Here is a 23,716-nt window from a genome sequence, read left to right on the forward strand (position 1 = left end):
GTCTTTCAGCTCTGTAAATATTAGCTTTGGCATTGCTACTGTCCCTTAACACATTGAATATTTTAAGGAATTTTACTACATTTTGCTAATGATGAAGGAACCCATTCAGGAAGATGAAGCCCTCTAAACCCTTCTTGAGGCTATACCAAATCTGTGAACCTCCTCAGGAAATTCAAGAATAAAGAGCCCTTTCTAAGGTCTTCTTGGGAGGGAGCATTGAAAACACTGAAGTAGCTTTTGAGAACTCTTTTGAAGAGGAATACCGGTTGGTGTGTTAGTTTTCTAAAAGACTGTTTTTGCAAAGTGAACCAGCAGGACCAAAACCTTGAGGAACTCATCCAAAGAAAACCAAATCTTCTGCATTGCTGGGGCTCCAGCAATCATGCTAAGTACTCTCAAAGATATGGAATCATTCATACTTGAGAACTTTAAGGCCTTTGCCTTAAGGCAAAGCCTGAGACTCATTGCTACAGTTTTGCAGTTGATGCTTTCACAGAATGAGAAGTGAATTGCTATTTACTGTGTCACAATGATAGAATCTGTTATTTTTGACAAGTGTGTATGTTTAGGGATTTGACAGGAAATTAAGACTGTGGCTAGCAATTTCCACCTCTTGCTATCACAGTTAAAGCATTCATAAACCACAGGAAAAGGTGCAGTCTTTCCTTTTAACCATAGTTTAGGAAATTATCAAGTTTCTTCCTTGCAATTTGTATGAGTCAGTTTGCCATCAAGTATTACCAATTGCTGTGACAGTATGCTTAGACATAATAACATTTTACTTCAAGCTCTTTTATCTTTAGACTTCCTGCCAAAGTCATGGATGATAATTTAGAAAAGCTTCCCTGATTTTAAACCTTTGTATTTATTTATAGCTGTCACATAAAATAACAGTGCTGGAGAACTTGAAAGCTGCTAATGAGGGCAAAAGAATGGCTGTGGAATTCACAGGGGAAATGTGTGAAGTTGTGAGGAACTGACCTTTCAATTGCTATTGCTATTTCTTAACTACAAAAGAAATTTAATAAAATTCCTGTAGAAAAAAAGATTAAGAACAGACCTCTGTAAGAGGTTTTGCAACTTCCCTCCGAGTTGAGGATTTAAGAAAATACATTTCTTAGTACTAAAATATTAGTTTAAAAAACAAAACAAAACACTTAAGGATTGTCTTCTGTAAAAGAGATGTTGGCTCAGAGTAATTAATGAGTCTCTCCTCTGCACTTTTGGTGTGAGGCTTACACCTTTTCAGGATGTCTTGAAAAGCCATCCAACAGTGGCTCAAATACAAAGACTGGAGTGCCATGGACTGACTTACATGAGTAAAGGAGATAGAGGGAGCTAGGAGTGGTCAGATACAAGTGGACAATTAGTTGAAGAAAGGAGGAAAGAAAGGATGGATGGACATTCTTTACCTCACTGAAAGAAAGTCCCTTATTTCAAATACCATCAGGAAAGAAAGAAAGAAACCTTAACGTTTTGTGTAGCAGTCAGTTAATTAGATCATATTGTCTAGATAGATCGTGTTCAGTATAGTGTTTAATATTTAGTTAAGACTAGCAAAGGCCCTTCATTCTTTGACTGGAGATTTTGCATATTTGGAAGAGTTTAGACTCCAGAATTGTTGGATTCTCCAGGACAGTTTCATGCCATTTGAGGATCACACTTCAATGCCTACCTCTGTTTTCTTTCCTTAAGTGCAATGAAATTTTTGGAGAAGAGAGCTTTCTCATTGTATCATAAACACACTGGCAAAGAATGCTTGTGGGAGAGAAAGGTTCTATGGCTTGTCCTAGATGTGACCATCTGAGCTAGTTGGGATTGTAAAGTACTGCATCTGCATTCGCCCCAAGTGCTCTGCAAGGCTTTGGAGCCTACACCTAGGGTAGCAGTACTTGTTTGGTGCTGTAGCTGTAAGATCTGCATACACTATAAATTATGATTCCCAGATCTTCAGATCATGTTTTGTTATGCCGTCCTCTTTAAAAAGGCTTCTCCTCATCTTGATAAACAGAAACAATTAGCATATATCTCAAGTCCAGTTTCAGTTCATGCTAATTACATTTTCATGGATTGCATTGAAATAAAAGGATAGGTTTTGAAGCTGTTTAATACAACCTGCCTGTTCTGACAGCATCTGTATTGACAGCTCCTTCTTAGCATTAAGATTTTAAGTGAATCCATGATTCTTGCAGAGTAACTAATTAACCTTTGGATACAGAACAAAGACTGACAGTGTCTGAGGGAAAGGAGTGGCCAACAGGTTTGATTAACTGGTGTGTATTCAGGAGGTGAGTAATTGTTATGTGCAAACTACTTTGCCATCTCAGGATGTTTTTTGAAAACACATGACTGCATAATGAAGTCAAATTAGATTTTACTGATGACTGAATTGCTACAAGCCCACTTTCCAGATTTTCAGATCCTAGAAGTTTACTGGGAAATACAGTTTATTATAGACTGCAAATTATTGATTCAGCTTGTTATCAAGATGACATTCAGACCTAACTCTGAAAATCCCACAAAAGATTTGGTGTTCATATACTGGACTTGGATCAAGGCCATCCCAAGCTAAAATGAGCAAAGGCTAGGCAAGCAGGCTGCGTGTGCAGCATGGGAACTGTCTTGTCCTAGGTTAAGTTATGATCATCTCTACATCTTGTCTTTTATGATACTAATTTAAACATGTATTGTGAGTAAGTCTGAAACAATTTATAGCTGAATGTCAGCACCATATTGAGAAATGGCTAGGACTAAAAGCAGGCTTTGTGTGAGCAAAGCCTGATGATACTTCACATTTCATCTTTATTAGGAAATGTAGCTGAACCATTTAGAATTAAATGTTTGACAAACTATCATTTTTGTTAGATCATTAAACTGGATTGCTCTTTTATATGATATTTAGAAAGAAAAGACAAAAGTGTTGTTTCCAGATTATTTATTCTTGTGCCAGATGAATTGCCCATTTGTTTTTAAATATTGATGATCATCTGAGTTCTGCCCTGATGCTGGTAACAGTTATGTTTATTTACTCTTACGATTTTTGTAAGTTCTGGACATGGAGACCTGCTAAAGTCTTTTCAGTCCCCTTCTTGACTGTACAGTAGTTTCATGGGATAGCCCATCTTCCAGGGGGCTCTGAAAACCAAGGCTCTATCTCTTCTCCCAGCATATGCTGAATGCAATTAGGCACCAGTTCAGAAAAGGCTTTGTAAACATTCTGAATCCATGCCACATTTTCTGGTCTCAGGAGCTGCCAAATGCCTCAATGCTGTGTGCAAGCCAGATGTCTAAATATATAAAATGAATGACTGAACAAAGTGTCTTCTTAGTAAAGCATATGCATATAGGATGGACAGACCTGAGGGGCCTGAGGTCAGCTCCAGAACATGATGTTCTGCCAACCCACATCCCTGGCCACTAGGAGGGAGACCAGAATCTACTCTCTTCTGGGTGAGCTGTACAAGGAAGGAGCACCTTCACTCTTGTTGTTTGCCCTTGTGGTATGGCATACCAAGCCTCAGGAATCTTTGCTAGTAGTATCATAAGGCAAACTCTGTCACTTCTCAGTGGGTATACCTGCTTTAGGGACACTGAGGACTTGTTCAGCAGCATCAAACAGTTTGAGTACATCTGCTTTTTCACCTGAGCAGCATCCACTCAACCATTATGAGTGGGCTGCCTTGATCTTGTTAGGAAGTTTACATAACACAAGATACAAAGAAAAAAAAAAAAGCTTCTATGTAAAACATTCCAATATTCAAGTACTTCACTGACTGGTAAGGTTACCAAAGTGGTTTTCTCTATTGCTGAAAGCACAAAGATAGAAAATCAGAAATAAATGCAATATGTATAATTAGCATTATGGACTTTATTAGCTCAGCTGCAGTAGTTGTCAAAAGTGAAACACACTTGAGCAGGGGCAGTGGCCTATGTTATTGTGGTGGTTTGAAATTCAGGTACCTTTAAGAAGACCAAAAAGACAAAGTCCTCCAAAAAGATAGAGAGTCTTAAGGGATGGGCCTGGCCACCCCAGGATATTGTAACATTGTTATTCTATTCCAGTTTCTGGTATCACACTATTTGAGGCAGTACTTAGCTGCTATCTCTTCTCTCCTCGAGAAGAGCTGCATGCCTCCTTATCTCGTGGTGCATGGGGGGAGACGGCTCTGGCAGGCAGGGGGAATTTTGAGCTGCGTCACAAGGCCTCGTAGGCCTGAGGAGGTGGGGGTGCAGTTGTGGCCTACTCCTTGTCCTGCTGAGGTTGGTGGGGTGGAAGACTCTGGAAGGTTTTGGCCTGGTAGACTCAGCCTAATTTGTGAATGTATTCATTCTACCTGAATGCTTTCTGTATGCACATTTGTAAATAGAATTTCCATTTAAACTTTCAATCTAGTTGTGCAGCCTTTTTATTACTACTCCCCAAAAAGCACTAGTGTCCTCCGGTCCGGAGTACCTCGTGGCCCTAAACCAGGACAGTTATAAACGGATTGTCATTTACAGGAGTAGTGTTTGTTGAAATAGTTCGTAGAACATTTTCACTGGGCAGTCTTAGTCTTTGTTACTCCTTCTGAAAAGAAATAAAACTTGGTCCTTTCTGAGCTACGTTTAAAGCAAAACATCAGATACATTTATGTTCCCATTCCTTCTAGAACCTGAAACTTCACTGATCTTAAGAAGATGATTGACTTAGTTTCCCTTTGATGATTGTCTTAGTTTCCCTTTGATGTAAGGCTATTCCCAGATTCTGAATAGTGTGTGTCCATTGAGATGGACTCTGCACAAACTTAGAGGAACTCGAGCCTTGATGATACTGTTTTGGGTGCCCTGTAAAAAGGCTAAATTGATCCAGTAAGGCTCTGAGAGGCTGCTGGTAATGTAATATAATACTGTAGTAAAGTTAAATAGTAGTAAGGCAAGGTAATAACTATTCTCTAATTTCTTAAAAAACCCTCTGTATATTCAAGTCTTGAGTAGCTATTCTCATTTGTAACAATGACAAGCACAGAAGTAAAATAATTGCAGTGTATTTACTAAATTTAAATAATTACAGTGGTCTAGAGGAGCTCTCACTAGCAGAATGTCTTTTTTTTCTTCTAGGTATGGCAGTGTGGAGGAAGTATTGAAGTTCTGCCTTGCTCCAGGATTGCCCACATCGAAAGAGCACATAAACCCTACACAGAAGATCTCACTGCTCATGTCCGGAGAAATGCACTAAGGGTGGCTGAAGTCTGGATGGATGAATTTAAAAGCCATGTCTATATGGCATGGAACATACCTCAGGAGGTGAGTCACAAAGACCAGTGTTTGCAAGCTTTGGCATTACATACTTTTGGAGCTGACTCCTACTCTGAATTTGTGTTTTTCTGCTAGGATTGCTTTATTCATATACACATAGGTATGTATTTATGTCTTATGTACACACTTATACAAAGATACATGTAATTGTGTCATCTTCTAGAAAATTTTCTTCATGTTCCATAAAAATTACTTTGTTGTAAGTTTGTCATCCTCATTGGTGATATTTCATGGAGATTTTAATAGTAGCTGTATAAAAGTGGAAAAAAGCTGTATAGCATGTCTTATTTTGAATGCAATTCTCTTATTTATCATCACAGAGCTGTAATTCCACCAGATTTGTGAGGGAAGTTCTGCCAAGGGGCAAAGGGGTGTCAGCATCTATTGATTCAAGTATGGGTGTCTCATGCTTGAGTAATTTCACATCAGAGTAAGGGTGGCTGGTGGATGTCATGACATATTGCAGAATATAGCTGTAACTCCCTTTGGGCTTGCTCATCCAGATTTCTTTGCCATAGATGAATATGGTAGGTCTACTGCACTGAAAAGATAATGTTGAGTGGCTGACCCAAGAGTTCAGTTTGACATTGGATTTTAGTTGCTCTTCGTTTCACTATTCAATGGTATTTAATCTATGAACTCTTAAGTGCTACAAAGCTCTGACAAAGGTGACTGTACCTACTCTGGAAAATATTCAGGGTCCATATAGAATAGATTGTTTCTACCAGGAGGCTGGAAACCATGGCTGTAGCCAAATTCGAGGTTTAACTTAACAGCATGATTTTCTTGTTATAGCAAAAGCAAAGACTTAAATCTTTCTGAGTGCTTTTTCAACTGTTCAGAGAAACTGGTTGTGCTGAGATTTCTGCTTCCAAGAAATAAAGTTCTGTACTTCTTTAGCTTAATAAGGCAGAAGGTTAGAAACAAAAAAACAGCTAGTTATATGAAAGCTGATGTTGATTCAACTGCTTGCAATAGTTAAAACTAGATCATTTTGGCAAAGTGAGGAGGTTTTTGCCCTATTTTCAGGTTGCAGAATTAGCCACATAATGTACCATGAAAGCACTAAGAAACAAAATCCTCTGTGATCTGCTATAAGGAAAGGATCTTTCTGGAAGTTAGTCCCATGTTCAAAGAATCCAAGCTACCCTTTAAGTGGCCCTGTTCTGAGTACTTACACAGCATTGTGTACAGGAATAAAGATGTTCCTGGAGGATAGGGTAACTCATTTTACATCAAAATCATTTAAAAGACCTTTCATTTGTGATTAACATGATAGATTTGAATTTCAGTTTTCTACTTTTGGATTTTAGCTATTTTCCTGAAGATTGGTTGATCTGCACTGATCAATCAAGTTTTAATTCTTTGAGATCTGAACACAGTGTGGAAATCAAAGTTATAAAGAATACAAAGATAAGTTGTTGTTGCTATTAACTTGCAAAATGGAAATTTAACAAGGAATAACGACGCAGTCTTGACTGTGCCAATAGGTCAGACAATACACACCTGCTATAATAAATTTTAATGCTCCCTATTAAACAAAGGAATCAAACACACATTTGAAACAAAGGAGAAATAAAAAGTATGTGGACTGAACTGTGATTTCTGCAGGTAACAAAGTGCATCAAGATATTTTCATGGTAGTTCTTGTACTGCCAAAACAGATTTTGTTCATCATTTTGAGAAGAAGTAAGATGCTTTCTTACTACCTCAATCTCCAGTGATTTCCCACCACATATGTACAAATCATTGCACTGAACTGCTTGAGTAAGTTGCAATGCAAATTCTTTTCATCTTCAGAAAGGCTACTGCTGTCAAACCACAGTGCAAACTTAAAAGCTGGAAATGGCAAGTGCTACAGCAGTGTTTAATAGTGCTGGCTTCTACTGCAATGTAATGAGATACCTCTGTTGTAGCGAGTGTTGTTCACTCAACTGCCATCTTTTGCCATGTGGAAAATGAGGAAGGACTTAAAAGAGCATTGGGGTTCTGCTTTGTTCTGACAGCCTGAGCCATGTGCTGAACTGATTCTGGAGCAGTAGGAAACAAGTACATGCTTAAGGAAACTGTTTGCCTTTTAATGGAAAGATGAAAACACAGGACAAAATTACACCTCCAAGCATTGTAATAGAATCGTCCAGTATAAAGAAAACTTCTTTGCATTAGAGCATTTGAGGCAGTGCAGTATAGAAACACCAGCAGAAAGAGGAAGCATTAAATGTAAAGAAGCAAAATAATAACAACAGCTTGTGGGACATTTGTAATACAGACTTTCAGGCAGGGGGCAAAGAAATGGTGGATGAGAAAGGCTGGGGATGGATAAGTTCAAATTTAGATATCAGGCTGGATGGCAATATTCTGTTTCATCTTTGCTTACTTCAAGAAAATTAAAGGTGAAATACCAGAGGGACAATTTTCAAATCAGACCTGGCTTCAGCTTAGGCAAAATGATGCTGAGATGTCATTGAGAGACACATGCAGAGAGGACAGACAGATAGCATGGCCAAAAACTGTTACACAAGTGGAGATCTACAGGAGTCACTCTGTGTGGAAGCTGATGAAATGGTACTCTGGTAATGGACCATGTAAGTAATAGAAATGTATTCAGTTATAACAGTTGGGACTTGCCATGATATATGTTACTCCAAAATGTTAACCACAGGACCTGTTGTTTTTTATGCCCATGGAAGAATTCCCAGATTTCTGAGAAGCCCTATAGTCAGATGTTTCCAGCATTTTAGTCTTTGAGAGGTAATAACAATATAAAGGAGATAGACTCATTTGGCAGTGTGCTATGACTGCCTTCTTGGGATCTCTGTGGGTGGCTCTGAAGTGCTGAGGGCTTTAAATGGATACCATGGTGATTTCTGCATCATAACTGTTTAGATAGATTCAAAAAGCACTTAAAACCCAAAGGAAAGATTTATCACATCCCAGAAGCAAAAGCAGTGCTCTCCATGTGTCCTCCCCTGTGGTTTTGGGTCTTGGTTGTGGGTTTGGTTTTTTACCTCCCATCACATTCGCAGCTTTGAGGAACACACTGAGTTGTGGCTGGTGATAAATCCAGTGCGCTATATGTGGGCTATTTTCCTTTTCTGGCTGCATGGGAGGACATGATTACTGGAGGCCCCAGATGCTCTGTCTTACTTTATGCACAACCTGTGGGGAAGCAAGTAATGAAGCCTGCAGGGCTGCATGGGAATAGAGCTGGGATGCACTGAACCAATTTAATATCCGATTCTAGGAAGCCTTGCTTGTGCTGGCAGTCAAATGTGTGTGTGCTGGTGTCTTCCTTCCCACAAAGAGCAGATAGGCTGACAAGTGCAGCCAAAGTGCTCCATGGGTGCTCCATGGGATCTGCTGGTTGTCTTGCAGTACCCTACAGCACATTTCTCTATCTAGTCACTTGATAGAAAAGTCAGGAAAAGTGATTGTTGAAGGAGGAGTTTCACATAAAGTTTTGTGAATGACACTAGGGCTTGGGGGGAGTCATTCATAAGGATTAACCTGAGTTACCCCTTTTTATGCCTTAGTGTACTTGGCTAATGTGGAAGACAGTTTTATTTTTGATAGAAAATGCTTCCATAATATAATATTCCAGATTAACATTAATTCAGTGCTTTGGGATGTAAGAAGCAGTCATTGCTTCAGCAGCTCAGAGACCTACATACTAAAAAAGATACCTTTTTGATGTGTAACTAGGAAAAAATGGTGCTTCCAGTGTTATTTTTAAATCATATCTGCTGGCTGATAAAATCTTTGGGTGTTTATGGCCCAGTAAAGGATGTTGTTTAATAAAAGAATATTATTTAATAGGATTCCCTATGAAAATTTACATATCCTGTGTTTTGTTCTGAGACAGAAGTGATAGAACAGAGTGTGGAGTAAAAGTTTTCATTTTACCTCCTGTCAAATAGCAGCTATGGATTTGCACTTAGATCTCTCTCTAAAAATTTCCACTGCATGATTTTAATGTGATAAATTATTGATTTTTCTATGCAGGCACTTTATGAAACTCACACTTTATGATTTGCTCTTATGATAAGTAGAAATTTGGTTAGTTAGAAATGTAAACGAGAATAAAAATTAGGGGAGAGAATATTCTGAAATTGCTTTTAACAAAAATAGCAACTTCTCGTTTTACTACAAGAGAGATTTAATAAGTGATGTTTCAGAAAGATGAGAAGAGCTTCTGCTCTTTGCAGTGAAGCAGTAAACCCAGGCTTCAGAAATGGCCAGAAAGTGTCATGTACTAATGATTAGGCCACTGTAGGACTCCAGCAATGAGGTTGTTTCTAGGGCAACTTGCTACTTCCTGCCAATTACTTTTGGATTTGGGAAGTGCTAAGAAATTGGAGAACAACAGTGATATTCATTGGAAGCTAGATCTAAACCCCACTGAAGTCAGTAGGGGTGGTTCCACTGACCAAAGGAGACTCTGCCATGGTGACCTGCATCATACTGAATTGGAGCACTCATGGAGTATGGGTGGGCAGCAGACGCACTTTGCAACCAAAAACTGATAATTATCTTCAGTCATAGTCATCTTTGCAATGAGGGAGATGGTTAGTTCACCGATGCCTTTTCTGCTTTTTCTGTCCTTTGTTTTATGTGCAGGACTCTGGAATTGATATTGGTGATATATCTGAGAGGAAGGCTCTGAGAAAAAAGCTCCAGTGCAAGACCTTTAGGTGGTATCTCGTCAGCGTGTATCCAGAAATGAGGATGTATTCAGATACCATCGCCTATGGGGTGGTAAGGCTCTTCTTTACAATTCCCGTTCCAAAAAGGAGAAAGGTGTAATAGCAGAACTAATTCAGGCAGACTGTGCAAAAGTTACCTGAACAGGGTTAGTATGTAGGCATCTACAGTGTCACTACTCACATTTATCCCCTGAATCCTTAAGCTCTTCCTGCACCGTGAGAATTAGGAAGAGTTGTATCATTTATGTCAACTTCATGCTGTGGCATATAGCTAGGGTTAGGGGTGGTGGCAGGATAAGGGTTTGGGAACCAAATTTCTTTCTGAATGAGTTAGGAGTTAGTGTATTTAACACTCTGATTCCAACCTGAGGTTTGAGATAATTTTGCAAATCCCCAGTTTCAGTAGTCTAGCTTAACTCTATTGCGTAAGGCTCTGGGTTTGCAAGGCAGCAAATGGCAGTATTGACTCACTGTATCTGGTTTTCAGCATGGACATTGGCAACCTGATTGTCCTCTGGATTATAACTAAGTCTTGATAGTCATAAACTGCATTATCCAGGTCACTTGTTAGTTGTCACCAAGCCACTAGATCTTGGAAAGGGATGGTTCCAACGAGTCTGGGCCTCAGCATTAGCAACAGTGGTTTGGTTTGGGGTTTTTTTTTTGCTGTTTTCTGTAGGGATCAGTTCTCTACAAATACTCAAAGGTTAATTGTAGAGTTGGGATAAGAGTTGAGAAATTAACTCTGAAGAGGTAATTTTATTTTTCAGTTTGCAAGGCTTATCAGAGAAGGACTGGTGTTAAAAGGACAGTAGTGTTTTCTTTCTCTCTGTAGGGCCTGATCACCAAACAGCTGCTGTTAGGGTTGAGGTCATGTTTCTTTTTATAGCTTGGGACTCTGAAGTCTCTACGTCTGTTTTACTGCTGGGTCAGCCCTCCCAGATGAGTTGCATGCTGATGCTGGTCAAGGCAGATGTTTTAGCTGCTTTTATCATGTGGATTGTTGTAGAAAGGTTATATAACAGTAGAGCTAGGACAGACATTAGAATTTGGCTTTGTGGAAGAGGTTTTGAAAAGGTGAAAGTAGTGCTGGATCCAGGCTTGAATTAATAAGGCTGATACTTCTCGTTGGTTTAGATGTAGAGTGGTGCCTGACATCTGATTATGAGTGGAGTCATGGCTGTGGTTACTTTTGTGAGTAAGACAAAGCTTTGAGAGGGGAATTTCATTCTGTTCTTGAGGGCTGCAGCTAAGAACAAGGCCAGTATTGATACCCAATGTGTATTTTCTCCATCATGTTGATATCTGTCATGTCTGTTACTGAATTTAGAGTTTGATTTGGAGTTGGAAATCTTGTAGAGATGAGTTGGTGGTTATCCTCCTATCAACTGGGATAGGGTTTATTTTCACAAGAAGCTGGGAGGGGATGCAGCCAGGACAGGTGACCCCAACTAGGCAAAAGGATACCGTGTGACATCATGGTCATGCTGAGTATGTAACTTGGGGTCATGGCTCCAAGAATGGGCTGAGCATCAAGTTCTGGGTAGTGAGTGATCCTTTGCATTGTGCATCACTTGCTTTATGTCGCCTTCTATCAGTATTGTTGTTTCTTCTTTCCTGTGCTGTCCTATTAAACTGTCCTTACCTCAAACTACCAAGTTATACCTTTCTTTTCTGATTCCCCTCCCCTTCCTACTGGGAGCAGGTAGAAATGAACAAGAAGCCATAGGGTGCTTCATTGCCAGCTGGGCTTAAACCATGACAAAGGTTTTGATTTTATTCACTGCCTGGCCTCAGTCTCAGTTTTGTCCAGGCTTCTTATGTACTAGTGCACTTCCAGACTTCCTTTCTAAGCATAGCAATTTGTTTACCTCAAAGGAGGCCCCTGTACACAGCTGACAGGACTGCTCAGTAAATCACAGGGGGTTGCCAACCACATCACCTCTTCACTCCCTCTATCAGAGAATTCTCTCATGTTCTCTGAACTGATGTTATACCTCTGACCACCTTTATACTTGCCCATGTGTATGCAGTCCACATCTTTGGCCTCACACTACAAAGACCTTCCAGCTATCTGTGCTCATTAATTTCACACTTTGCTTTCAGAGGATTCTGTCTCAGTGCTGCACAGGTAATGCTGAGGGTTTGTGAGAACAGAGCCAAGAACTTTGCAGTCTGTTCATAGCCAGATTTCTGTGTGTGGGCTAGCTTGGAATGGGGCAAAGAAGAGCTAGTGCATACCAATTGGCCAGAAGTCTCCAAGTGTCAGTAGAAAGAACTTTTTTTGAATTATTTCCAGGAATTGGAAGACTCACTTGAGTGGTTCTGAAAAGCTGTTTAATTACAGGCCTTTCTTCTGTCTTTAAAACTCCCTCCATGCTGCTCAGCTAGCTTCACTGGGAAAATGCATGTCTTTTGCATGGAGTATGTAGCAGGGACTGATTAGAAAATACTTTTTTAAATGTACATCAAAAATTATTATTATCATCTCTGAAGGCTTATTGAAATCTGCCTCCCTGAAAACTCCTGCCAGATTATTGGAATCACTAGTGTTAGATTATCGACAAGGAGGAATTTAGTCCAGGTGTCTTCTCTCCAGTAGCTTCACTGCAACAAACGTTTTTCATTCCCTTGCTTGGCTACATATGGGGGTTTTGCATAGAAAATAAAGTAATCACAGGATATGTTTTTTTCCTTGCTTGATTTCTTTTTCTTTCTGTTTACTTTAGCTGCAGAATTCCCTGAAAAGTGATTTGTGCCTTGATCAAGGGCCAGACACGGAGAATATCCCAATCATGTATATCTGCCATGGAATGACACCACAGGTCAGTTTGTCTAATGGTCTCTGATACTGCTGCTGCTCCTAGTAAACTGTGTAGGAGGAAGCAACCTGTACCTGTCAGCATTTTCCTGCAACAATGCCTCCATAAGCTGTTTAGTGGCTCTTTTATAGCAAGCTAGAATGTTCTTTCTGCCGTAAGCTGTGACTCAGTGCTGTATTTGTGCTCTGGCTGTGAGTTTATTGGTGCATTTTGAAACAATTTAAGGAATACAAGAGTCAGCACCGGCCCAGATTTGTTGATAAAAGCTTTCATTTCTGATCTTTAACTATGCATGTCATATGAATGAAACAATGCCTTTCCAAACATTCTACATATGTACACTCACAGTTTGTTTATAATTATATTATCTGCTTATATATTATCAGAAGCAACATCTTTTTCACTTGATATTTATGGTCTCATCTGCATAAACCTGAAATGTACAGCTGCCTTCTTCACACTTACACAGCTGTGTCAAATGCCAAACCCTCCTCTTGTGAAATCCCTTCTTCTAAAGCTCCATTTTTTTGTCTTCCATTGTCCTGTTACTCTAGTACATGCCAAAGACTCAGATTACTAAAAACATTCCATTTTCTTACATGACAACTAGATTTATTAACCTGGCAAACAGAAAGGTTAAGACATTGTATCTCCCAAAGTCATAAAGTATATGGGGATAGGTGAAAGTGTTTAGAGGTAAATCATGACAGTAAATATGTTACATGGTGTAGAATGTGCTTGTCAGAGACATGGCAGATTATCTGACTGAAAAGTAACAGAAGCAAAAATGATGTAAAGGAAACGGAGGTATTTGTGGGAGTGACTGGAGAAACTGAAAAATCCCTCCAGTTTGATTTTTTTTTTCCTCTGACAACCCTTTGTATTTGCTTTCTCAAAAAGCCCCTACTTAAATTACAGAATGTGTATTTCCCATGGAATCAGTTACATGACTTGACTGCACAGGAAATTCATCTGCCTGATATCTCAGAAATAAACACAGAGCAACAAGGTCTTGTGCCCTGTACCTGCAACTCAGAGTGAACTGGAAATATGAGTTTGGTGAAATTCAGATATGGTTCTGTACTTCCTTGTCAAGTTACACATGCTAAAACTGTGTTCTGTGCCAGCTTCCTTCGCCAAGAGCCTTTATTATTGATCGCTAGTGGTGTCATGCTTGAGTAAATTATGAATGATGAAGACAAAAATGTCTGAAAATCCCATCCATCAGACTTGCTCACTGCATGGGCTGTGGCTTTGTTTGTCACATAATTATGTGGTAACCACTGTTTGCCTCCAGGAGGTTTTTGAGCTAGTCCTCAGTGTTTGCTCAGGAACTGTGTCATTCACCTGTGAGACAGGGCCATTATTCTTCATCTTCTGGGAGCACGATGTAACTGTCTTCTGGCACATCATCTATGATAACAGCACACTACAGGCACAGCTGGAAATTCCAATTAGAAATTTTAATTATAGCTAAAACAACAACAACAAAACTTCAATTAGCAGTTTAGTATTCACCAGATCAAAAACTACCTTTGAATGCCAGCTGAAGTTCTGTTTAAATGAGATAGTAGGAAATAAATGACAGAGGGAAAAGTAGCAAGGGAAACTTCTCTTGACAAGACTCTGCTCTTCTCATATTTACAATGTTGTGTCTCTTTCCCATTACCTATGTAGTTAATTTTATAACTAATAATGTTAAAGACAACCCCCAAAGAGGCCCAGGTATGAGCAAGATCCCAGTAACAGAGCAATAGACTTTCTGTGTGTTGGGGATTATGATTTAGAATTTATTTAGAATAAACCAGGTTGGAAGGGACCTTCAAGATCATCACATCCAACCCACCTAAACAACTAACAGGGAAAGCAGTAACAGGTATTATTTGGCTTGCTTCTACAAGATTTCCATTGCAATTATTATATCTCTTGCTTAAACAGAGCTTCAGCCATTTACATGTCCTGTACCACATAGGAAACTTGGGAATAAGTATTTCTTTTCATCTTAGTGAACTCACCAGTAAGCACAAAAGATACTGGTGAGATGCTAATTTTATTCTAGCAGTGGTGACATGAGGGTAATTCAATACAGGGGGTTATTTTGCACACCTGTCAGTCTTTATCAAAACAGGCAAAAAGATTAGTCCCCTGATAGGCTCCTTGTATGACCCAGGGGTTTGATGATGCCATTCTTAGTTCTGGTGCAGTTTTACTGTTGCAGCTTACCGTTTACACTTTTAGAGCTGGCACTGTGGAGGGGGTTTGCAGAATTGCATCTAGATATGCATTAATATATCTGGTTGCCAGGAACCATTCCCTCATATGCAATTTCAATTGCTGTTCTTAGTTACTGCTACAGCGTCCCATCTGTCCATGTCCCACTTCCCCCCCATACATTTTGGGATTTTCATCTTTTTGCATGGAATGACTTAGATGAGTCATTTGCAATCAAGTAGTAGTTTGAGTATTGTATGTACAGCTACTGTTTCCTTTTAGCATGTTCTGTAGAAGAAAGGGAGCTGTGTCCCTGACATTAAAAATTCACACTCCATTTTTTTGCAGACAATATTGAGACTACTGTGTAGCTTCATAATTAAAAGCAGAAAAAAATGGCAAGGAAATGTCCTCAAATATTGCCATGAAAAGATTAGAAATAATTTTCCCTGTGGTGCTTAAGATTAATTTTGAACAGTCGTCAGAATCTGTGATTGATTCCTCAACCTTTCAGCAATCCACTCCATACAAGTGCTAGAACTAACATTAGCACATTCATAGTTCATTCCTGCAAGTATTTTAGAGCACTTTGTAACTGTGTTCATTTTGTAGTACTGGTCTGCAAGTAAAAAAACTGATGCAAATCTTACCTGTGGTTAAATAGGATGGAATGGAAAATCTCAATGTAGTCCTCATGATACTTCTGAGAAACAATTTCTCACAGCAGGGTATTTGACTTGGCCTGAAAAGACAGAGGCATTTGAAAAACTGGAATCCATGATTAGGTATGTTTTGTACCCTTCTTATGTCTTCAGAGAGTGCTTCCCAGGGTAGCTATGTTTTGTCCTGGTCCCCAGGAGCCTGGACACTTCAGGAGTTGCAATACCATCCACTGAGTAGAGAACTTGCGTGTTGAAAGAGCAAAAAAATACACTGGTGATGCCAAACGGGCGGTGATCCTGCAATGCATTCTCATTAATTTAAGGGAACAATTGCTATTACTTTACTTATGATTTCATTACAAAATGTTGCCCAGATAATTATAGATTCTGTTAAGTACTTCTAAGTAGCAGCATAAGTTGCTCATCCTCCCCCAGTTGTGCTGCCATAGTGTACTGCTTTCTAAGCATCACCTCCTTCCATTTCTGTCTTTAGTCACTATATGTCCAAAATCAGTGCTGCTGTTACCATTCCCATCTGTACAGCAACATACAGTATATTGGCCTCACACCCCAGATGCATCAAGAAAATCATGTCACACCTGAACATCTACTGTTACTTTCTGTAGTCAGTCGCCACGGGTACTGGACAGCTATTAGATGTGCATCATACAAGGCCATAAGGGGGGTTTGATACCTTTGGTGTGCTGCTGGTCAGCTGTTTGGAAGGGGCTTTTCATGTATGTCTTATCCTGTCATATCAAACTTCACCTGCTGTGCAGTGCTGCTGCTTCTTAGAACAACTGAGCAAACTGACTTCTGTAACTATTAAAATAGTTAACAAAGTAAATGCAACTTGGTAAACCAGTTAACAACAGCAGTCAAAATAGGTTCCCACTATGGTGTTCAGTGGTGGTAGAAATGGTGTTGCATTAATTGCATGAGAACAGCTCAGAGGCAAGGCACAGCAGCCTGCAGTTGTTCTTGGCCAAAGAAAAAATACAGTGGCAACAGCTGGGGATGGTAGGGAAACAGCCCCCCTTCAGTATGATGATATAAGGAAACAGGAAGATTGGGAGATGAAGTGGACTGGTGGTAACAGAGGAAGTGAGAGGAGATAAATGGAAAGGAAAGAAAGAGGAATAGTAGTGGCAAAGCCATACAAAATGTAAAGTTCATCTGAAGTTGCAGGGGTTTGCTGTGTTGGCTTTTTTTCAGTGGTTCATGCAGAAAAGGATGAAGGTAGTGTTTTAGTTCTTGAACTTGTTGAAGCAAAGCTATAAAAGATCCATTTCCAGCACTGCCTCCATTTGCATGGAAAAGTATCTGCGTTGGGCTTGACTGCCCTCTCTTTCTAATTCTGGAGCCTAGATGTTTGTTGTTGTTGAATGCAGCTGTTTAACCAGGACTGTAATCTTGAAGGCAGACTGATGACGGTCTGTATTAAAAGTACTCCCAAGTGATAATTTGGAAGGTTCTTTGCTGAGAATGAAGCATCACATTATTAGAGACTCTATAACTATTGCAATAAACAAGTGCCATTAGTCGCTGAAGTGATATTTTAAGTGTAGATCTACCTTGAGAAGTTCTTGTGATTGAGGGGATAATGGGCATTTCTCTGTTCCCTTGTTCAATATCTTCTGGCTCATATATTCCTCAATTTATAAGCAGTTAAGCTATGAATGTGATAGTCAATACAAACCAGTTAGATTTTGAGGAATTCAGGTTGGGAGTAGGGTCAGAAAATTAGATGGGGAGAACTGCTACAAAAGAAATGCAGGTGAGAAGGCACACCCATTCATATCCCTTCATGTTCTCACAAGAGACTGCAGAACTGACCCTCAGAAACAGACGACTGCAGCCCAACTTGGTATGAATTATTGCATCTCTGCACAAGGCAATGAAAGGAAGTCATGCCAACAAGTAAAGCTGTGCCAATGCACACTGTGAGGCTGACCCAAAACCTTAATGTTATGTTCGAAGCACAGTGTGCGAAGTATTGGAAACTGCAGCTATCGAAAATCCTACAAACTTCTAAACTCTCTTTGAAGGATTCATGAGTGCTCCTTTTAAAATATTATTCATCTATATTTTTATTATAACTATTATTCTTCAATGAAACTTCTTAGCATAATGGCTGTTCCTACTCAGGCGTTTGCTTATTTCTAACTAAGAATATATATGACTGGCAATGGCAGTCACTGAAGGCATTTTATTCTAGCAAAAATGTAGAGGGTCGATCGCAAACAGTTATTAGTCCAGTCTATAAAACCCAGGAGAGGGAAGAATTCAAATATGTTCAGCAAATAATGATCAAAAGAGTCTAAATTGCTTTGGGGGGGGGACGACAAGGGGTGGAATTTATGTGTTTATTTTAAATTAATTATTTAGACATCTCTAGACTAAAGTTAGTGTGATCTTCGGGTTATTGAGGCTTGGCAAATATAAACATCTCAAAATTGATCCTTAATTTTAATAAGTCTATTGCAGAGTTAAAATTTCCTTTAGACTCCTGTGCCTCATGAAATTCACATTGTACTGGACAATTGTCAATACCAGGAAAGCCAGGACAAGACCCATGTGCTTTGTCAGAATGAATGCAAAGGGAATTTGGATGCAGTAACTCTTAGGAGTGGCTTTCTGTGTATGTAAAGTATGCATTACATTTCTCTATAAGGAAAAATGGAGAGACAACATGTGATTGTATCGTTTACTACAGGTCAGCCTTTCCGTGGCATCTTTCCATTTGCTTTAAAAGAAAGAAACATGGAAATACTGAATACTGCCACTGTTTTTTTTTAACACTGCTGCCAACAGAGCTCCACAGCACTGCTCTCCTAAAAAGTTTTAGATACAGGAGTTTCTGAAGTTTCAGGACAGCATATAGCTCTGGTGACTGACATCCTGAGCTGGCTATATTCTTTTTCTCCTACTGCCAAAAATTAAACTTAAGAGTAACATTGTAATTATTCTAGGCCAAGAATGCAGCATTCTAAGAAACTCCAATGAAATACAGACATTTCAGAAAACAGGAGATTAGAAGTAGGACTATGTTCTTAGGGAGGTGTGTGTAAAAGACAAGTATCACAAGCTGAGACTGTGCAAGAAAATAGTTAAACAGAAGGGCTCACATCTAGCAGCTGCTGATACAAGCACATTTCAGTAGCTGTCAGGGAATAAGGAAGAACAGAACAAAATCTGCTGATGTGTATCAATGACCCCTCAAACTTGAAGAATCACTGCCCTGAAGATGTCTACAATAAACATTTTCAGGGAGTCTTTTGTAAGCAATAAAAAGCACAGCAGCTGTTTTAACAACTGTCAGTCACATGCAAGCTCAGTATCTATGTCTGTGTTTGTCTTCAAGGTAAATGTTAGACACACTCAGCGTCTGTGCACAAGACTGGTCTGACATCTGCTCTGCACAGTGCCATTTCTTCCTAAGGATCTGCTAAGGCATTGGTCTGAAGCTAGCAGTTACCTGGTTTATGGTGATTATTTTGTGTATGCAGACACATATAGAGTCTCATATAGAAACTGAACTGTATAAAACATCCAGTCATGCCCTGGTACAGACAGCTAGCAGTGAAAGGTCATACCATGCTGTAAAGAGAGCAGTCATTCCTCTGTGCAGCCACAGTGAGTATGTCACTATTCATACAAAATGAAGCAGCTGCATCAAGAGAGTGGCAGCTGAGCTGGTCAGCCTGATTCCTAGTGTCCCTGCCCCAGGCTCTGCACTTCACTTGATGTTCTTCCAGCAGCAACATCTGAGTGAGCACAGCCTGGGCATTGCTTTCCTTTGTCTTGTGGAATAATCTAAGCATGGGGCCTAACACTAACTTCATGTATGCCCTTTTCTTCTTTTCTTTTTTCCCTTCAATCTAGGTTACTTAGTTGAGTAAAGGTCCAAGTACCAGAAGATAAAGTTACAGTTAGTGAATCTGCCTAGCAAGGTTGGTTATAAGCAGTAATGAACTCTTAATTTTCATTTTCAACATACTCAGTAAAGGGCTTGCTTGCTATGGCAATTAATGTCTTACATAAGACATCCCTGCTGAGTAGTTTATTGAGGCTATTTATATTTCTGTTAATTTCTTTCAGTGCATAAATCCTGGTTTTGATCATAGTAAAGGTAATAGAAACTGTGACCTTGTTTACAATGAAAGCAAGTCTGGTGTTAGTTTTTTGCAATCCTTTTCAAAGTGGAGAGTTTTTCTGATGTATGCCTGAGAAGCCACATCCAGTAAACACACTTTCAAAGCTGCAGCCTCTTTAGAATCTGTGCATCAGGGATGCACTTTAGGGTAGGTACATCAGGAAGCCACAGAGATGTCAAAGGTTTCCAAAACTGACTAGTCCTTCCTTGGTCTATCTTCATATTGGAGACATGTTATGGATGAAGACTGTAATGCATCATTTCACTTTGTATATTTTATGATTTTAATCTTTTGCCTTAACTTTGATGCTGGCTAAATTCTCATTATTTACTTCAGTGAGGTTTCTAGAGAAAGAATCCACTAATCTGATTTCTAGTTTTGGAGTAAATTTTGGACTGAACCATTTGCCATAAGTAAATTATTTCTGCACTTGCTGTGGTTTGATTCAAGAGGCTTTCTGTTGATACAGATATTACCACCATTACCCAATCTCCTGTATTGCTTAGCTCATCCAAATACAGTATCTATTGCCTGGTGGGAGAGATTCTCTGAAACCAAATAGCTGTTCATTCACAAGTAAAAATCAGAGGTGTTGACTTACTGGGTTTAATGTACAAGTATCTGTCTGATCATTTTGACTTCAAAGGAGTGAGCACAAGAGGTCCATCTTCAGGTTTCAGGGCTTTTGGGCACTACACTGGTTAAAAACAAAAGCAAAGAAACAAAGCTATAGAACTGCATTATTCTGGATCAGAGGAAATACCTTTTACATCCCTCAATTTGTAAATGATGGAATCGCTACTGCTGCTTGTTTATTTTTGTGCTTGAAATTATGGAGTATAAAACCATTGTATATGCCTGTGAGAACTGAAAGAACTGATCACTTGGAATTGAAACTCCAACCATAGTGAAACTAAACAGTTGAAAAGCAATCATTATTTTTTCCCCTAAGAGCAACACTGATTTTCTCATTTGGGAGCATAGAGCATTTAGGTATTTTTTGAGAAATGGTTTTGTTTCAAAGAAATTTTTTCTGTGTTTGATAGGTTGACTAGAATTAAAAGACTTACAAATGTCTTAGATGCTTTTGAAACCTGTATTCTTGCCAAGTGTACAGGATTAGTGCTGAATGGGAGTATGAATAATGAAAAAGGAAAATACTACTATAAGCTGTGAAACCAGAGATCTGGCTAAAGTAGTAATCTTGACATTGAGGTTCCAAGATCTGAGCTGAAGCTGAAAAGCAAGAATTCCAGAAGTAGTTCAGTTCTTTTGAGTGCTACGGTATTTAGGACCAGAAGCAAAACCAAGAACTTGAATTAACTGAAAGCTTCAAGGCAAGAAGGCACTAAGAAACCAAAGGTCATTTTCATTAATACCAGCTAATAAATAAGCATATGAGAAATGATGCAGGTAGCTGCAGTAAAAGAGTCAGGGGTAACTTGGCCCAGTGCCACAGATGATGTGTGTTTAAAAAAGCAGGTGAAACCCCTAACCTCTAAATATAAGAGGAACAAAAACAGTTGTCTGTACTGTGCCATATCTGTTCAGTCATCCACTCTTCTAAATAAAGGGGTAGTGCTCATCTTGGAATGGATAAGAATTCTTTCAAGCTAGCTGTGTCGTTGAATGTTCCACAGGAGCACTTTTGCATACATTACAGGTCATGCTGAAAAGATAGAGAAGCATAAGTTGACCTTTAATGGGAGGAAAGATTGCAAATGCTGATCAGAAGTAATGTCAGGGTGCTCAGAAAGTGCTCTCAAAGAAGTTCAGTTGGAGAGCTTTTGCCTGCTAAAGCAGGACTTCCACAAAGGCACTAGAAACTTCAACTGGCAAAAATTCTGATGTAATTTACCTAGACTTGATAAACTTAGCTTTCATCACATTACTGCACAAGAGAGTCATGTCAGCAAAAAATAGCAGAAAGCAAACTTTTAGAGTGCACAGAGAAGTCTGTGTGGGGCCCACACAGAATACTTGTGCACAGAAACAATAGGACTAATAAAGTACCACCTCTGCTCTCTCCTGTACCGCACAGCTGACAGGCCTGGGGCTTTTGCAGTTGGGTGGTTTGTACAGCAGGCTCTGCCTAGATTTTTTTTTTTTTTTTAATAATTTCTAAAGTATTTCCCCTTTGTTTCGTGCATCACATTACCAATACCTTGTATGTTCTCTGCATTGCTTTAATTGCTATACGTGGCTCTGAGCCTGAGCGTTATCCTTTTCATCTTGAATCCTCTTGCCTCTTGGTATGACTGGATCCTACTTTAGGATCACACTGGCTGCTGTGGTTTTAGGCTGCTGCTGACTTCTGCAGTGCTTGGCTATTAACACTGATTTAGGTGCCTGAAGTTGGATCACTCAAGGATCTCACTGAAGTACTTTGCAAATGAGCACTACTAGTATGGAGTGCTGAGTTGTGTTCCTCACCATGGGTACTAGACCTGCTGAAAGTCAAGGGCTGCTGCAGGGGAACCAAGTATCTTCAGAAAGAAATACGGCTTGTAGCTCAGCATCAGTGATGCCATATTCACTGGCTTGTGACCAACAGCACAGCAGCTGAGAACTTGCTAGAAGATATACCTTCTGTCCATAGCTGACAGTAACAGTGAAATTAGCTTCCCATTTTCTATGAACAGTTTTTCTCTGCAAGGAGCAGTAGGTGTAAAAATTTCCATATTTCATCTGATTTTTATCTCAAAAATCAGAGAAGGACAGGGCTTTCCTTTGCTAAGTTGAAAATATTTCTAATTAATGCTTTTGGAGAAATACAGCAGCTGTATTGGGTACCTGCAGTGTCTCATAATCCAATACTATTTCACGTTTTATAAGTGCATTAATTTGAAATAGAGTTGCACATCATCTAGCAATTATTAGTTATCTATATAGTAAAGATGTCTTTTCTCATTGCAAATTGTCAATCAACAGTTTTTAAAACCAATTGTCACTTAAAATATAAATTCAGCTTAAGTTCAAGATAGTTACTGGAACACATGTATGGCACTTGGAGATTGATGTAGTAATTGTTGGATGGTTGTCAATTTAAACATTCTTTTGATGGATGTGATACTGTCTCGTCTGTTACTTCATCAGAGTTAAAGTTATGAAGGTCAGGTTTTTGTTTCTCAGGTTCTTGACAGTATGTGAATAACTGTTAGAGAAGGTAGTTAATACCATAGATGGGATTCACGTGGCAATTTTTAAAGTTTTATTGATGATTTTATTATGTCATTCCAGTAATTGAAGTCATCCACTGGCTCATTTAGAATTCATGGACCAAATTCAGTCCCCATGAAAGCATATTTAACTCCCTCTGCAATTACATGAGCCCATATTACTTCCACAGCAGTCATTCAAATTCTGATCAGCAGTTCAGCTTAGTTTCTCTCTATCATTGTTCACCATTTGCAGAGTAGGGCTTTGCAGATATGTTTATGGGATGATTGTATCTGCAGTGTGTTTCTGTGAACAAGGGTTTGTTTTTTTCTCTTGCTCATTAACCATCACTTGTCCAATCAGGAAGCAGAGAGAATATCAGAAATTACTCGTGCACATAAAATCTTCATTGAATATTTATGAGTATGAGTACCTGGAAAAAAAACTGCATTGATTTGTAAGCCAAGAAAAGAGCCATGTTAGTCACATCATTTATTTGAACTTCTCACTTGGACTAGCTTTTAGCAAGAGTTGAGTTCAATCTACACCTGGTTGTATTTACAGATTGAAAGATTCTCACAAAAAGAAACCATGGGATACTGGAGACTTTAATTGGGCATTTTTTATTTCCAAGAACCAATGGCTAGAAACTGAAGCCAGCTGGATGCAGATAAGGAATAAGGTGTATATTCACATCAGAGCAGGTG

General features: G+C 39.2%; 1 protein-coding gene and 1 long non-coding RNA gene across 4 annotated transcripts in view; one reads left to right on the plus strand and one right to left on the minus strand.

Moving 5' to 3' along the window:
- Window positions 1-23,716, plus strand: part of GALNT18 (polypeptide N-acetylgalactosaminyltransferase 18) — a 173,780-nt gene that overhangs the window by 130,847 nt on the left and 19,217 nt on the right. Inside the window, exons 8-10 of the mRNA XM_068147981.1 lie at window positions 5,098-5,283; window positions 9,913-10,050; window positions 12,728-12,823. Coding sequence (XP_068004082.1) covers window positions 5,098-5,283; window positions 9,913-10,050; window positions 12,728-12,823 — 420 coding nt within the window. The remainder of the gene's footprint in view (window positions 1-5,097; window positions 5,284-9,912; window positions 10,051-12,727; window positions 12,824-23,716) is intronic.
- LOC137445866 (uncharacterized) overlaps window positions 12,817-23,716 on the minus strand; it is a 119,063-nt gene continuing 108,163 nt past the window's right edge. For 2 of the 3 annotated variants that reach the window (XR_010988510.1, XR_010988509.1), the window contains exons 7-9: window positions 20,452-20,547; window positions 15,682-15,773; window positions 12,817-14,261 (exon numbers count right to left, since the gene is read on the minus strand). This is a non-coding gene — a long non-coding RNA (uncharacterized lncRNA). The remainder of the gene's footprint in view (window positions 14,262-15,681; window positions 15,774-20,451; window positions 20,548-23,716) is intronic. The other variant, XR_010988511.1, reaches the window with a different exon arrangement.

Source organism: Melanerpes formicivorus, unplaced genomic scaffold (assembly GCF_026170545.1).
Source record: "Melanerpes formicivorus ecotype bairdi unplaced genomic scaffold, bMelFor1.0.p_v2 SCAF_16, whole genome shotgun sequence".
NCBI classification, from domain to species: Eukaryota; Metazoa; Chordata; class Aves; order Piciformes; family Picidae; genus Melanerpes; species Melanerpes formicivorus.